This window comes from Falco cherrug, chromosome 12, assembly GCF_023634085.1.
Source record: "Falco cherrug isolate bFalChe1 chromosome 12, bFalChe1.pri, whole genome shotgun sequence".
Classification (NCBI taxonomy): domain Eukaryota; kingdom Metazoa; phylum Chordata; class Aves; order Falconiformes; family Falconidae; genus Falco; species Falco cherrug.
The window spans coordinates 11,480,741-11,493,793 of record NC_073708.1 but is presented as its reverse complement, the minus strand read 5'-3'; the positions used below and the strand labels follow the sequence as shown (position 1 = coordinate 11,493,793).

The 13,053-nt window shown below is 42.7% G+C and overlaps 2 protein-coding genes across 3 annotated transcripts in view; one reads left to right on the top strand and one right to left on the bottom strand.

Moving 5' to 3' along the window:
• Positions 1–1,504: 1,504 nt before the first annotated feature.
• CFH (complement factor H) overlaps positions 1,505–13,053 on the bottom strand; it is a 34,091-nt gene continuing 22,542 nt past the window's right edge. Inside the window, exons 14-24 of the mRNA XM_027798184.2 lie at positions 11,955–12,137; positions 10,378–10,560; positions 8,844–9,029; positions 7,105–7,311; positions 6,318–6,494; positions 5,474–5,650; positions 4,325–4,501; positions 3,442–3,624; positions 2,532–2,732; positions 2,030–2,227; positions 1,505–1,879 (exon numbers count right to left, since the gene is read on the bottom strand). Of these exons, the coding sequence (XP_027653985.2) occupies positions 1,869–1,879; positions 2,030–2,227; positions 2,532–2,732; positions 3,442–3,624; positions 4,325–4,501; positions 5,474–5,650; positions 6,318–6,494; positions 7,105–7,311; positions 8,844–9,029; positions 10,378–10,560; positions 11,955–12,137 (1,883 nt within the window). The 3' untranslated portion in view covers positions 1,505–1,868. The remainder of the gene's footprint in view (positions 1,880–2,029; positions 2,228–2,531; positions 2,733–3,441; positions 3,625–4,324; positions 4,502–5,473; positions 5,651–6,317; positions 6,495–7,104; positions 7,312–8,843; positions 9,030–10,377; positions 10,561–11,954; positions 12,138–13,053) is intronic.
• LOC129737168 (uncharacterized) lies at positions 2,739–3,626 on the top strand. 2 transcript variants are annotated; one of them, XM_055724414.1, is made up of 2 exons: positions 2,739–2,944; positions 3,043–3,626. In XM_055724414.1, the coding sequence occupies exons 1-2, from the start codon at positions 2,869–2,871 to the stop codon at positions 3,396–3,398; spliced, it is 432 nt and encodes a 143-aa protein (XP_055580389.1). In that variant the 5' UTR covers positions 2,739–2,868; the 3' UTR covers positions 3,399–3,626. The 2 variants fall into 2 exon arrangements, with proteins under 2 accessions (XP_055580389.1, XP_055580388.1); XM_055724413.1 differs by having other exon boundaries at positions 2,739–2,953.

Sequence of the window (13,053 nt, the reverse complement as noted above, 5' to 3'; positions counted from 1 at the left end):
GCTTTCCTAGCCACAAAACAGTTCCCTCATTTTCTCATTCTCATGGAAGTCTGCTCCAAAATTGAAAACATCCAGCAACAGCTCCCACACAGAAGTTTCGAGGAAGGAATTCTATTGCTGGTGCTCGCTTTCCCTTTGCAGCCTTATAACAGCTGAAATAAAACTTGGGCTGGGTGCCAGTTTGGTTAAAACTAAATATAATCCACAAATGCACTTAACTGGGCACACACAAACACAATGCATTGCAATGTGTTGAAAGCAAACAAATGAGTGCCACTGTGAACTCCTCTGCATGGCAGAGAACCCACTCCCCCCCCCCCCCCCCCCCCAACAGTACCATAGGTAACATGGAACTCTCTGACATACTGACCAAGTGAATTGCCACTGTCAAACCTGGGTATTAAATATCGGTAAAACTTTGGGAGGGGGTGAAGAGATAAGTCCTAATGTTTTATTCCTCCACACCAATGGAACATCTTACGCGTGCATGCATCCCCTGTTAGAGCCCACTCTTCTAGGGGGGACCTTCAGCATTGATTTATCTGGTTTTGAGCTGAAGGGCTCCCTCTTCTCCAGGTCCCTGCTAAAAAGACCTGTCTGTGCTCAGGAAGTCAGCTTGCCTTTTCTCTCTTCACATCTTACTCTAAGAAAATGAGTCCAGTTTTGGGGTATGGGACTGCCAAAGCAAAGATTTAGCTGTTCTGAAGTCACCTTTATCCAGCAAAAGGAACAACAGAAGTATTTCTTGCCTTACTTCGTGGAGAGAAATCAACCCCTATCAATACCCTACATGAATATTGAAATAAGCTCCTTTATACACAAATGCGGCATGCTAGTTTACTTGATTTTTGTGACCTTAGTGGAATTAGATAAGGAAATAACCCTCTGAGGTGAAGGCACAAAAGGCCAACACAAAACTACCCGTTGCTGCCCAGTGCCAGGTGAGCTGCCCACGCTGCCTTTCAAAAACCCTTAGAAAAGTGACTAGCAAGAAAAGGAACTGAGTTTCATCTACGAAGTCCCATATGTAAGAGGTAGTAGACCCACTTCCTCAGCCTTCCCCTGACAAGCAAGACATCAGTGATAAACAAATGGGTTAGCTGCAACACATTGGCATACATCAGGTGCAGCAGGTACCTGATACATTGGATCAACTACTAGTAAGTAATGAAGGTCCTGGCCCCATCAAGACATCATCAGAAATGCTCCTACAAAACATAAAGATGAGGCCCCATTCCAGGAACTGGACCAAGAAGTTATCCCCACCTCCATGCAGAAATCCCAATTACTTGCATCCCAACATCTTGCCCTTCCAGCAAGTGCCGGGGAGGCTCAAGTCCCCCGTAAGAGCTAGGTCTGTGATCCAGAGACTTCCTTGAGTTGTTTAAAGGAGATGCCACTTGCTTGTCCTGATCAGGACACTCACCTCTGCCACGACCCCAGAGTAGTTTCCATGCAAGTGCATGAAGAAGGTTAGGAGCAGACAAGGCCAAACACACTCTGCTTCCTAATGATGAAATCACTTTTGAACTTTAATTCTTGTTTCAGCATGCCACCAAAGCCAGCCTACTTTGGGACACAATAGCTGATAAAAGTAACAGTGAGATTAATACAGACTGGATAAACTGTAAGCACAACCATTCAGATGGATAAAAGGTAAATACATTTACATAAATGGATAGCATGGAGAAAATGTAAACATAATCATCCAACAATAAAAACAGTAACAAATTCCAAGACAGAACGTTGGCTAAGCTGCAAACAATGCACAGCAAGATGGGAAACACCAGGAAAAATTGAGCTCAAATCACTGGGTCAGTGGAGGGATTTGTTTCCACAGCTGGGCTCCTTCATGCCATTCCCATTTATCAGAATAACCCTGCAGCATAAAGAGAGAAAAGGAGAGAAGGCATGAAGGCCAAGCCAGACGCACCACAGTGGTTCCTCAGAGCAGTGGACAGGCAACTTCAGCAAAGCTGCCTCCTACAGCCCACCCCTGCCACCCTGTGTCTTGGCACGGAGCACTTACTGGCACATGCAGGATATGAAATCACTCCATCCAGGCACTCTACATGAAGTTTCTCTGTGGGTGAAACTACGCTGTATGACCATTTGCAGTTAAAGGAAATATAATCTCCAGAGCGATAGGTGGAAGTGCTCGATGGCCTTGGTGACTGTAGTTGAATATTATTAGCATTCATAACCTCCTCCTGCAATGTACAGTTCTCTGCAAAAAATTCTTTCGTTATTTGCCTGTAGGCTTCACACTGGACAACTGATGCTCTGTAACTGTAGGTACCAGCCCAGAGCCCCTGAGAGCCCTTTCCCCAGCAGTCTATCCAGCTCAGGTATGCTGGTCAACGGCTTCCCAGGAACACTGACCCTCACCACCTGCAGCTTACAGGATGCTCCCTCACCCTGGATCCTCCCCAGGCCCTCTCCCAGGAAAGTTAAAGGCTTTCCCCTCAGCTTCAGCACTAAAAATGCAACAACACAGCAGCTAAGCTGTGGCTGAAGTGGAGATGACTTACTTCCTTCATTGCACCGTGGATATTCTAACGTCCCCATCACACACTGCACTCTGAAGGGCGAAGATGCTGGGTCCGCCACATATCCTCTTTTACACTGAAATTCAATAAAGTCACCCGATGTGGAATACAGCTTTGTTTTTGTGACCCATTTCAGCTCAATATTGTTTCTGTCCATGTCTTCTTCAGATGCTGTACAGGCCACTTGAAAAAGGCATAAGAAGAGTGTCATGACTTCATACAGCTGCACCGCAGGTACCTTGTTTTCCTCTAGAGCCTACAGAAGTTCTACTCATCAACAGTAAAGACATTGACATGCAAGCTAAAGGGAAAGAAGACCATGGCTGAGACCCTGCATAGAGCTACAGAGAAGCCTTTTCACTCTGACAATCACACAGGGCAAGATCAAAGCACAGGTGGGGAAGGTAACAGGCACCAGTGAACTGCCCTGTATCGTTTTTGGGATCGCCTCTTCTCTTCTGCTCAGCAGTTCTCTGTATTTGTTTCCTCACAGCTATGGCACGGATGCACCCCCAGATTTCCCCAACACTGCCATGTACTCTGACCCATCCTCCCCGCTCACAGCCTGCTGGCCATAGCAGCATCCCCAACTCGGAAGCGTTCGGGAGCCCTGCACGGCGATGGAGACCTGCTCACACAGAGGGGGCCAGCCAAACTCTCCTCCCAAACCTGTTGCGGCGGCAAGAGACAGCAGGCAGCAGAGGGGACTATGTGAGCTGCCTTCATTCAAGAAGAAACTCCTTTTGGACAAAAGAAGGACTCGTTGCTGTTCTGCCCTGCTGGCACCATGGCCTCAGCACAAGTGCTGCTGCACAAGTGATGCCCCCAGGATCTGAGAAGACAAAGTAACAGTCACACAGCCTTTGGCCACACAGCACACACGTAAGCCTACCTAGGCAAACTGGGGGACTTGTCCACTGCCCGTTAGTACAGGTGATATACCGGGATCCTTCCAGGATGTAGAGATTTGGGCATTTGTATTCCAGAGTTGTACCTGGCCGATATTCTCGCACAGGGAAGGAAAGAATGTCTCCATTTTCAATAGCTGGAGGAGGGCCACATTTCCCACCTTTCCCTGGAAGGAAATTCCCAATCAGAGGGCATGCTGTGAGTTTAAATACAGCCTGATCTTAGTTTAACTGCTGTTTCTGCACCCATTTCAGCTTCCAGCTGGGTGGTGGTTGAGTCAAATGCTGCTGCATTGGTTCATGTGCTGAAACTTTCCGTATGTCTAATGAAAACAAATGCGATTATTCAGCGCACTCATGAAATCCTAGGAGGCACCAACACAATACCTAGGTATTGGCCCACACATCAAATTCTACTCTCGGTTGATTTAGCGTTGATTTGACTGCATGGCATTCAATATAGCAGTGTTATTGTCTGCATTATTGGCATCTCAACTCACAGGGAAGCTGTTGGTTCTGTTCTCCCACACTGATGGCAAAATTTTCACTCTCTTCTCGTCAGGCAGACCAAGAAAGGAGATACTAAGTTGTCCAAGGACTACATCCCAAAATCAGACCTGGCCAGCAATTGTGCTCGGCCTCATGGTGGTTTTCTAGATGTGGCTCTCTCAAGTGAAGCTACTGGGGTCACACAGCTGTTAAACTCGTCTGAACAGCCACCGAGGGAAACGGCTTTTTCCTGAGCATGCCAGATACATTGTGTTTGTGCACAATAATGAGACTGAAATGTGGAGAAGTAAATGCCACCTTGTCAGCTTCATGACAGTCTCACTGACAGGTGACTGTAGGAAGAGAGAGAGAAATTACCTCTACACTTTGGCAGCTCTGTCCAGGTCCCATTCTGACACACTACGGTGGAAGGCCCACTCATCTGAAAGCCTTCCCAGCACTGATAGTGAGCATTCTCCTCAGGCAAATACCTTGACTTTTTAATACCTCGAACGTTACCACCAGCAATTTCTGGAGGAGGTTTACACGTCACATCTGAAAAGAGACACTGCTGCAGTCATGTTTGCAGTCGCTGAGGTGTTTCCCTATACAACCAACAGTTAAAAGAATCCACCTTGTTAAAATTTCTGTCCGGAGTTTCTGCCTCAGGTGGGTCAGAGCTCCAAAAGTTCATCACAGAGAAAACAACGAGGTGTGACAGTGGCAGCAGAACACTCTTTCTGGGACTCTCAGAGGATGGCAGTGTCAATGACAGCTTTTAGAAAAAGCTAGTGTTTCTGTAGCTACACCCTATAGCACAAGAAGCCACACCAGCCTTCCTGCATGGCCATGCCCCTCCACTGGGACATGGAAATCCCTGGCATCCCTGAAAATTGCAGGGGTAGTAGACCAGCTGGTGCTCTGGTCAAACACAGAGCTCTGGAGGACCAGCAGTGTCGGAGGAGCTTGTCAGCCTGCACTGTTCACCCTGCAGCCACAGATCTGGGCAGGGGACAGGAGCACAGCTCCTGACAGTTCCTTGTCACAGGAATGCTCTTCTGACTTCCATAGGCCTAGCAGATCTTACACGGTTTAGATCTGAGTCTCTGCTGGGATCTGCATTGGTCAGAGTGGAGCCCTGGGGAAGAACAGCTGTTTCTTCCCCGGCTGCTTCTTCCATTCAGATACTCCCTGACAAGTTGGAATAAAACAGAGGAGCCCTTATATGTCTTTCTGCTGAAGGATGCTGAAATGGTGGACTCTGGGGAAATGCCAGTATTACCCAGGACAATGACAGAGCAGCCCGTCTGAGGCCCTGCTTCTTCAAGGCGGTTTTGCCACTGATGAAAATACCCCCAGTATTTCTAGAAGCATCAGGCTAAATTAAAGTGCTGTGCAAGGAAGCAATAGCAAGCACAAAGTTGGGGTAGGAAACAGAAATAAAAAAGGTAAAGTCTTTAGTGTGTGTTCAGGTAAACAAACAGTTCCCTCTATGCTAACAGGCAAGATGAAAGCACAGATTCGTACCTCTGCAAGTTGGTGCTTGTGACCATACTCCATCCATACAAGTGACATAATTTCCACCCATAATTTGAAAAGTGCGTTCACATTCATACTGCACTCTGGCACCGGGCAGATACTTCTCCTGTTGAGTGCTTGTAATAAAAGCATTGGGAATTTCAGGTGCGGGTCCACACCTAACATCTGAAAAGAGAGGTGCATTTAAGCATCGTAGTGCAGCAATACGACAACCACAGAACATTGCATTCCAGAGCACCGTTGTACCCGATGAGCAAAACCGGTTTGTGTAACACAGATCATTTTCTACAGGTAGAAAAGGAAAATACTATCTATGGTCTTTATTCTACAACACTTCACCACGTACTGTTTTTTCCTGGAGTGACTAAAAAGAGAAAAGGAGTTGCAGAGATTAGCCAAATGTGCAGCCTGGTGCTGTACAACATTGTGCACCAAAAAGCTGGAGAGCGAAGTGCTTGCTTTTGTATTTGAAGGCAACTTTCAGCAACTGGCATTCTTAGCGATGTGAAAATAAAATACAATATGCTGCCAGTAACCTCCTCCCTTGCAGCCAGCATCCGTTCCTCCGTAAGCCTCTGCCTGCTTGATTTCAGCAGAGAGCAAAGTTTGAGCTAGTAGCTTCAGCCCATGGGGGAAACAGTTTCTTTGCTGATCTACTCTGCTCGGTGTTACTCAGGAGCCGGAAAGACAGGTGTTGTAGCAGCCCATTCAAAGCAAGTCATTGGTTGGCTCTATTGGGCCAACTCACCTGCATGCCTGAGTTGACATTATTTTAATTCACAACATGAACGACTAAGTAGGATCACGTACTACTTAGAACTAGAACCTATACCTTGACAGAAGGGCGGTGCTGTCCAGTTTCCTTCTCTGCAGATCGTTTCAGGGGAACCAACAATCAGAAACCCCTCGTCACACTGGTAGCGAATTGTTTCACCAGCCTCATACATTTCCTTGTTTCTGCCTTCAGTTTGAGCATTGGCAACTTTTGGAAAACTTCCACATGGAATTTCTGAAAAGATACAGAAAGTTGATGCTTGTTCTAATGTGATACACATCACATGAGTGTACTGTTTCCACCTCACAGATGCTTTAGAGAGCTTTTTCTAACATCAGCATAGTCATCTGCTGACAGTGGATTTTATATAAAAGGTAACATATGGAAGATTAAATAAGTCCTTCCCCTAAATAGGCATGGATGTCAGTCAGTGAAATATTTAGATCTTGTTGTTAACCGTGCCAGAAAATGTTAATAAAGGCTCTGTCCCTTGCTGTGCCAAAGTTGTTTCCATCACTGAGGCACCAAAGCAACTCCCAGTCGCTAGCTGGCTCTGTAGAAAACAGATCCTTGGATTATGAGGATGTGCCCAGGGCTCACCTGGCATAGATATGAACTGAACAAAGACTGCAAGAATACAAAGAATAAAATATTTAAAAATTAAACTGCAGTTGGAAGGTCAAGTCTTGCATCCAGACAGGATTGCTCTGAAGATATCCATGAGGGATGATAAGATTCCACAGCAAACTATGGAGTTACGGGCCCTTACTAGTCAACTTCCAGTTTTAAATTCTTTCCATTTCATTGCTAAAAGCGATTCAGAAAAAGTACTTTTTCGTATTACCCAAGCATGTAGGAGCTGTGGTCCAGCTTCCCATAGAACAAGTTATCTCCGATGATCCATTTAACACATAACCAGAACGAGACACATACTTAAATCTAGCACCAGCCAAATATATTATTTTCCCTTCTTTTTTAATTTTTAAGTTTGGATTTTCCAGTCTGGGAACGTCAACACATTCTATGGGTTCTGGTGGCAAACATGGACTTTCTAAAAAAATACAGAAAACACAGATAAACAAAATGCAAGACAATTAATATTGCAATGACATATGCCATCTAAAACTAAAAAGAAAAGAAATAATCCAAACATAAATTAAATAGCTTTAAAGGAAGATGAAGAAATATTTAAGATACACAAAGAAAACAGTCTGTCTCATTTCCCTCCTGCATGGGGTTTCTCTCTATTCCTTTGAACGAAATTAAAGCTGTTTTCCAGTTCATTCCACGGAGGTGCAGTTACAGCTTAGCATCAATAACAGGGAAAATTTCATAGGCAGAGAAAGAGGGAGACGTCATCTTGTTTTGGGATACTGAAAGTGAATTCCTAGAATGTTACCTACTAAATTTTTCCACCATTAATAAAGTTGTACCAATGTCATAAGTGGTTTTGTGATGACATGATGAAAATGAAAACAAGAACAGAACTTCCAAAGTATTATAATGTACTTGCTGATAAATACAATGGATTAAATCTCTGCAAAGTCCTCCTGAGTCAGGGATGTTCCAGTGCTTTCTTTTGCTATACTACTGTCAGGTGAGTGAATGTAAATTATGTTTCATATGATTTTAATTAACTAACTAATTTAAATTAATTAGTAAATTAGGTTTTACTAGTTGCCACATCAAGTTGGGAGCATATGTGTGCACTGAATTCCATAATACAAAAGATCTAATAATAGTCAAAGTTCCTGTTCAGTAACTGGGACGTGGAATTTTATTTCGGTAGAAGTTATTTTATGAATAGCTCAAACATTTTTTTGGTTATTCTTCTCTGTGTCTGCCACTTGTCAGCAGAAATGGAGACACGCAGTGTAGAAGAGAAACCACATGGCATCAGAATTTTGCAGCTTAAAAATACAGACATGGTTGGCATGTTGTGCACATCAGTCACCAGCTGGCATCTCATTCGTCCCATGCTCAGCTATTTCCTGTTCATTTCAGAAAACACTTTATTCTACCTCTTAACGAACTTCCACTTACAAGATATCACCTGCATCGGTAATATTTTACCAATTGAATTAGATTCCTCAGCATTTCTTAGAATAGATGGCCTGAGTGATGCCATGTCATTTATACTCCTACTACAGGAAAAGCCCCTCCCCGCCTCCCGCCCCCCCCCCCCAAAAAAAAAAAAGAAAAATCAAGAAAGAATAAAAATGAAGAAACCCAAATACTAAACCAGCTAAATAATAAATAGTACTGTTTTTTTTCACCAGGATACTATTAAAGGCCTCCAGTCAAAACTGAGACTCTATTCTGCAATATACTAAAGAAATACACAGCTCTTGAAGGACTACCTGAAAGTTTTATATGCCTCTTCGGTGAGTCTCTGTAAACAAGACTTACTGTCCAGCAGTTGGTTAACGACACTTTAGGAACTTACATTCTATTGCTTTTCTGCAGTTACCTGTTCATGATAATCTTAACGTAAATAGTATCATCCTCCTGCTAACGGTGACTGCAAATGCATAACATAGAAATTAATAATAAAATAAATAGAAAAAACAATCCACTACTGACCCACACAGTGAGGTGGTGATTGCCATTTCCCTTCTATACAGGTTATTTCATTCGAACCGATGAGCTGGAAACTCTTCAGACATGAAAAAGCTATTTTACTCCCATGCTTGTAATTTCTTCCAACTGTTATTGGCTGCGCACCAGGCACCTGAGGTGGAGGTGGGCATGTGCTCTTGCTGTCCTCAGCTAAGGACACACACTCATGTTAGACCAGAACATAAGATAAAGTGTAGCAGTTCATCACAGATTGCAATACAAACAACCAAGAAAACACTGGCATTGGATAATTCTTCAGCAGCTATCTCAAGCTTTAATCAATGTAATGATCATTTTTTTGTGCTTCAGAAACACCAGAGCTGCCTTCAGATGCTCATGTGCTTTCAAACTCATAGAAAAAACAGGCACAGCTGCCGACAGCCTTCTAAGCTGAAGCTTCTTGTAGTCCCTCCTTTCCCTTACACACAGCTGCACACTCTTTGTGCTTTCCCTCTCTAGTGAACTGCTTTAGGAAAAGTGGACCAACTTCTGGAGGTATTGTTTTGTTCTGTTGCTTTTTTTTCTTCAGACTTAGCTAATAACAGCTAAATAAGAATCACAAAAGGAAACAAGTAAAACTTAAATTTTGCTGCTCAAGAAATGAAGGGCTGCTCCTGCTAAAGGAAAGAAAAAGGGAGGGAAGAAGGTAGATCTAGGAAGGAGAAGACCTTCAGAGCTTGGTTGGTTGCTCCTAGTGGTTCCAGAAAACTGAGAAGGTAGGGACACGGTTTTGAAAGGGAATGCAGCCCAGAGTGACTGCTGCTCTGTGCGCTTCTCCCACTTTCAGGCATCATTCCCATGGATCTGGCATAAACGAGGCAATGACTAGTTTACAATCGTGCCTTCTTCAGGCAACATCCCCCTGTGCTGTACGTGAAGGCAGTCCTGCAGGCACCCGACCTTTGGGGTGTGTTACATAAGGGCACTTATGTGTTACTCCAGGTCTGTGCTTTTGACTTGGCCAACTCGGCTTTTTTTTCTTATTATTTCACTAGGAAGTGAAATCAATAGGAAGCAATTGGAAAAAATAGAAGGGAAAAAAAAAAAAAGAAAAATCAGGAATAGGAAAGCTTTGAACGTTTACAGGAAATAAAGGAACTTTTCTGGAGCTTGAGCTATGTGCTACTCTCATTTGCACCACAGTAAAGCCCTTTGGAAGAACCAAGCTTAAATTTATCATTGCATCTTTTCTCACATCAGAAGGGACAGTGACAACTGTTCCAGTTGTTAGAAGAGAGATTAGTAAGCCTGCCTTGCTAAAATACAGTGTCTCTAAACCTAGTCAATTGTTCAAATTAACTAGGTTTATTCATTACTATTGCAGATTATTCATATTTTTCGTGACTAGCCTTTAGCATATAATAGAGTAAGCATGTATATAAATAGGTAAGCTTTTCTATTTCAAACTAGTGAAACAGCAACGCTAAGCAGCTTTAATAATGAGCATTTATCATTCCTAAATAAAAAGAAGAAATTGTCTGCAAATCTAAAAACATACCTGTACATTGAATCTCTGGTAACCATTTTCCAGACACACAACTTGCCAGTTTAATACTTTTGTCACCCGATTTACATACGTAACGTATAACTTTATGGAATCTAGTCTCCTTTTTTTGTTTGGAAAGATGACTCTTGTGCACAAGCTCAACATTCATTGGAAGTACACACTGAGGAATAGGATCTGGGAAAACAAAATAAAAAGAAAAAAAAAGAGCTAAAACCCAGTGTTGCTGAGTTAGTATGTACATACACATTCACCAATGAAGGGCTCATCAGTTTCCCAATGCATGTCCGTGGGAAAGTATGTGTTTAATTTACTGCAGTCTGAAGTAAGTACAAATAGTTACAAATAGAATCATTTTTGTTCCAGCTATCTAAAGCAGACTGTTCCCACTCACAAAGCCATTATTTTTATGTTGACAGGACCCCTTCTGCTGAGTGCAGCAAGTAAGATAAAACCAAAGCATTCTTTTCCTCCCCTAAAACTATAAAAAGGTAGCAAGATGAGCAAGACAAAAAGCCTTCTTTTGCTTGTAGAAACAGGAGCATAAAGGAAGTACTACTCCACAACGAATATGTATCCAGTATCAGACTCCCGTGGAAGTGTATCTAAGTCACAACCATGTCTTGAGTCCTTGATTGCTGATTCTGAGAGTCAGAACACAAGCCGTTTGTGAAAGCTAAGCAGAATGCGTTTTGTGCCAGATTCAATCCTCAACATAATTGTAAATGAAGGTATGGTGTACTCAAATCACTGACGAATACAAAGTCACTTGTGAAGAAAAGGGGGGGGTGGGGGGTGGGGGGGGTGGGGAGGGAGGGAGGGGCAAGTTGTATTCTGTTACAGTGAAATGCTGGAGTAATCTAGAGTAATTTATCCCAGATAAGACTTCTCGTCCAGTGCCACTTCTTTCTTAAATTACTGACTCCAGTGTAATTCTTTTCTTTTTCTTAGGAAAAGGCTTTGTTTTATATATTTCTAAAAGTTATTACTTTCATTCAATTTATGCAGTGCAAAACTTAATGGGAAGATGGGAAAAAGAGAAAACTACTGATCAGAAATGAAAAGGACTAATCCACATAAAAACGGTGAGGATGGGATAAGCCTAGCATGTTGCAGCTATTAATAGTATTTTGAATTCCCAGTACGATTTTATAAAAGTAGTATACAGAGACATAAAACTATAAGTAATTAATGCAACAGGCACACTGCTTTATTGCAGCTGTGTCCCAAGGCTTCTGAAGGGTTGTTACTAGGGAAGAACACTGGAAAAATGGGTAAAAGCCACCACACACCGAAGATCTACCCCCATACTTGATTTTACCCACTGTGGAAGCATGTTTCCTTTCCCAAACCTGCTCAGAGTGCTTACAAACTTGTACCTGCAGGAACTTTCCAGGATGAAGGACATGTTCACATTTAAAAGAGAAGTAAATAAAAAACCTCTTAGCTGAGATGCATGAAGCTATAGTATTGCTGGCTACATACTGATTGCTGAAGGTGTTGACATTTTGAGTAGATCTGTTTCCCTAATATTTCCACAGTATTTCAGATATGAGCGTGATATAGATTACCAGGACAAAGAGGTAAAGGCTTCCATTCCCCATGAAGACATTTTATTTTCATTTGCCTAGAATTGCCAGAGCCTTGTTTACATCCACAAATTACTTCATCACCATGTGAAAACTGGGTCTGGTCTTCCTGATGGAGAACAACATTTGGAATAGAGGAAGGTGATCCACATGGCGCTTTGTCTTCTGTTGAAAAGAGCAGAAGCATTCCAGAATAATATTGGACTTGTATATGAATAGCTAAAAGACCTTAATTAAAAATAACCATATTTGCATATGGTGAATCAAATCTACTTCCATTAACTGTAACAACTAAACTTTAACACAGCTGAAGCACGTGTATCTTTTTACATCAGTTTATTAAGTCCCTCGCCCATCTGTTCCCTTCCTTTTCCATCACTGGGCTAAATCCACATGTGGCATGCTCCACAAGTAGTTTCGGTTAACATTCGTTTCCCAAACTGTTTTTCATTGATACATAAACCCTAAAGTGTAAGAAAACCTTCAATTAATCCAACACAATTGGATCCCTTGGTGGGATCAACCAACTTCCATGATTCTGATCAGTCAAAATTATATTTGATTATACATCTACACGTCTGTAACGCGCACTTTCAGTCACTATTATTACAAGAGCTGAAAACCATTCTTGCATCACTTAGAGGGCTACAGCGCTCTCACCTCTGTGTGATATTAGCAGTTCCTGCTTTGGGCTGTCACTGTTGCAGTGGCAGTGACAGCAAAGGGTCGTGTCTTGCACAGGTGAGTGCAGCATGTGAGCAGGTTTTTTTGAAGGAGGAAAAAGGTATGCAAGGGAAATAAGGGCATAGGGCCTGCTCTGAACATGGGAGAGGGAAGACCCATGATGACCTCAAAAATTGATTTTGAACAACCCCATACTCAAGTTTGGACCATTATTCCTGTCAAGCCTTTGCACTGAAACTATTCTCACTGGATCAAGGATTGACAAGATGCAAGCTCCGTGCTATACATATTTAAACCATCAGTGTTACTTAAGAAAGATGTGTCAGGCTGTACATGTATAGGGACAGAATAAACCAGTCCACAAAAATGCTACCATTTATTGGTTCTGCTGTAAGAT

Coding starts and splice junctions, on each gene's coding strand:
- LOC129737168 (XM_055724413.1), top strand. CDS start 2,869: ATGGCTGAGACCCTGCATAGAGCTACAGAGAAGCCTTTTCACTCTGAC. Junction 2,954..3,042: donor TCAAAGCACAGGTGGGGAAG/GTAACAGGCACC, acceptor GTTTCCTCACAG/CTATGGCACGGATGCACCCC.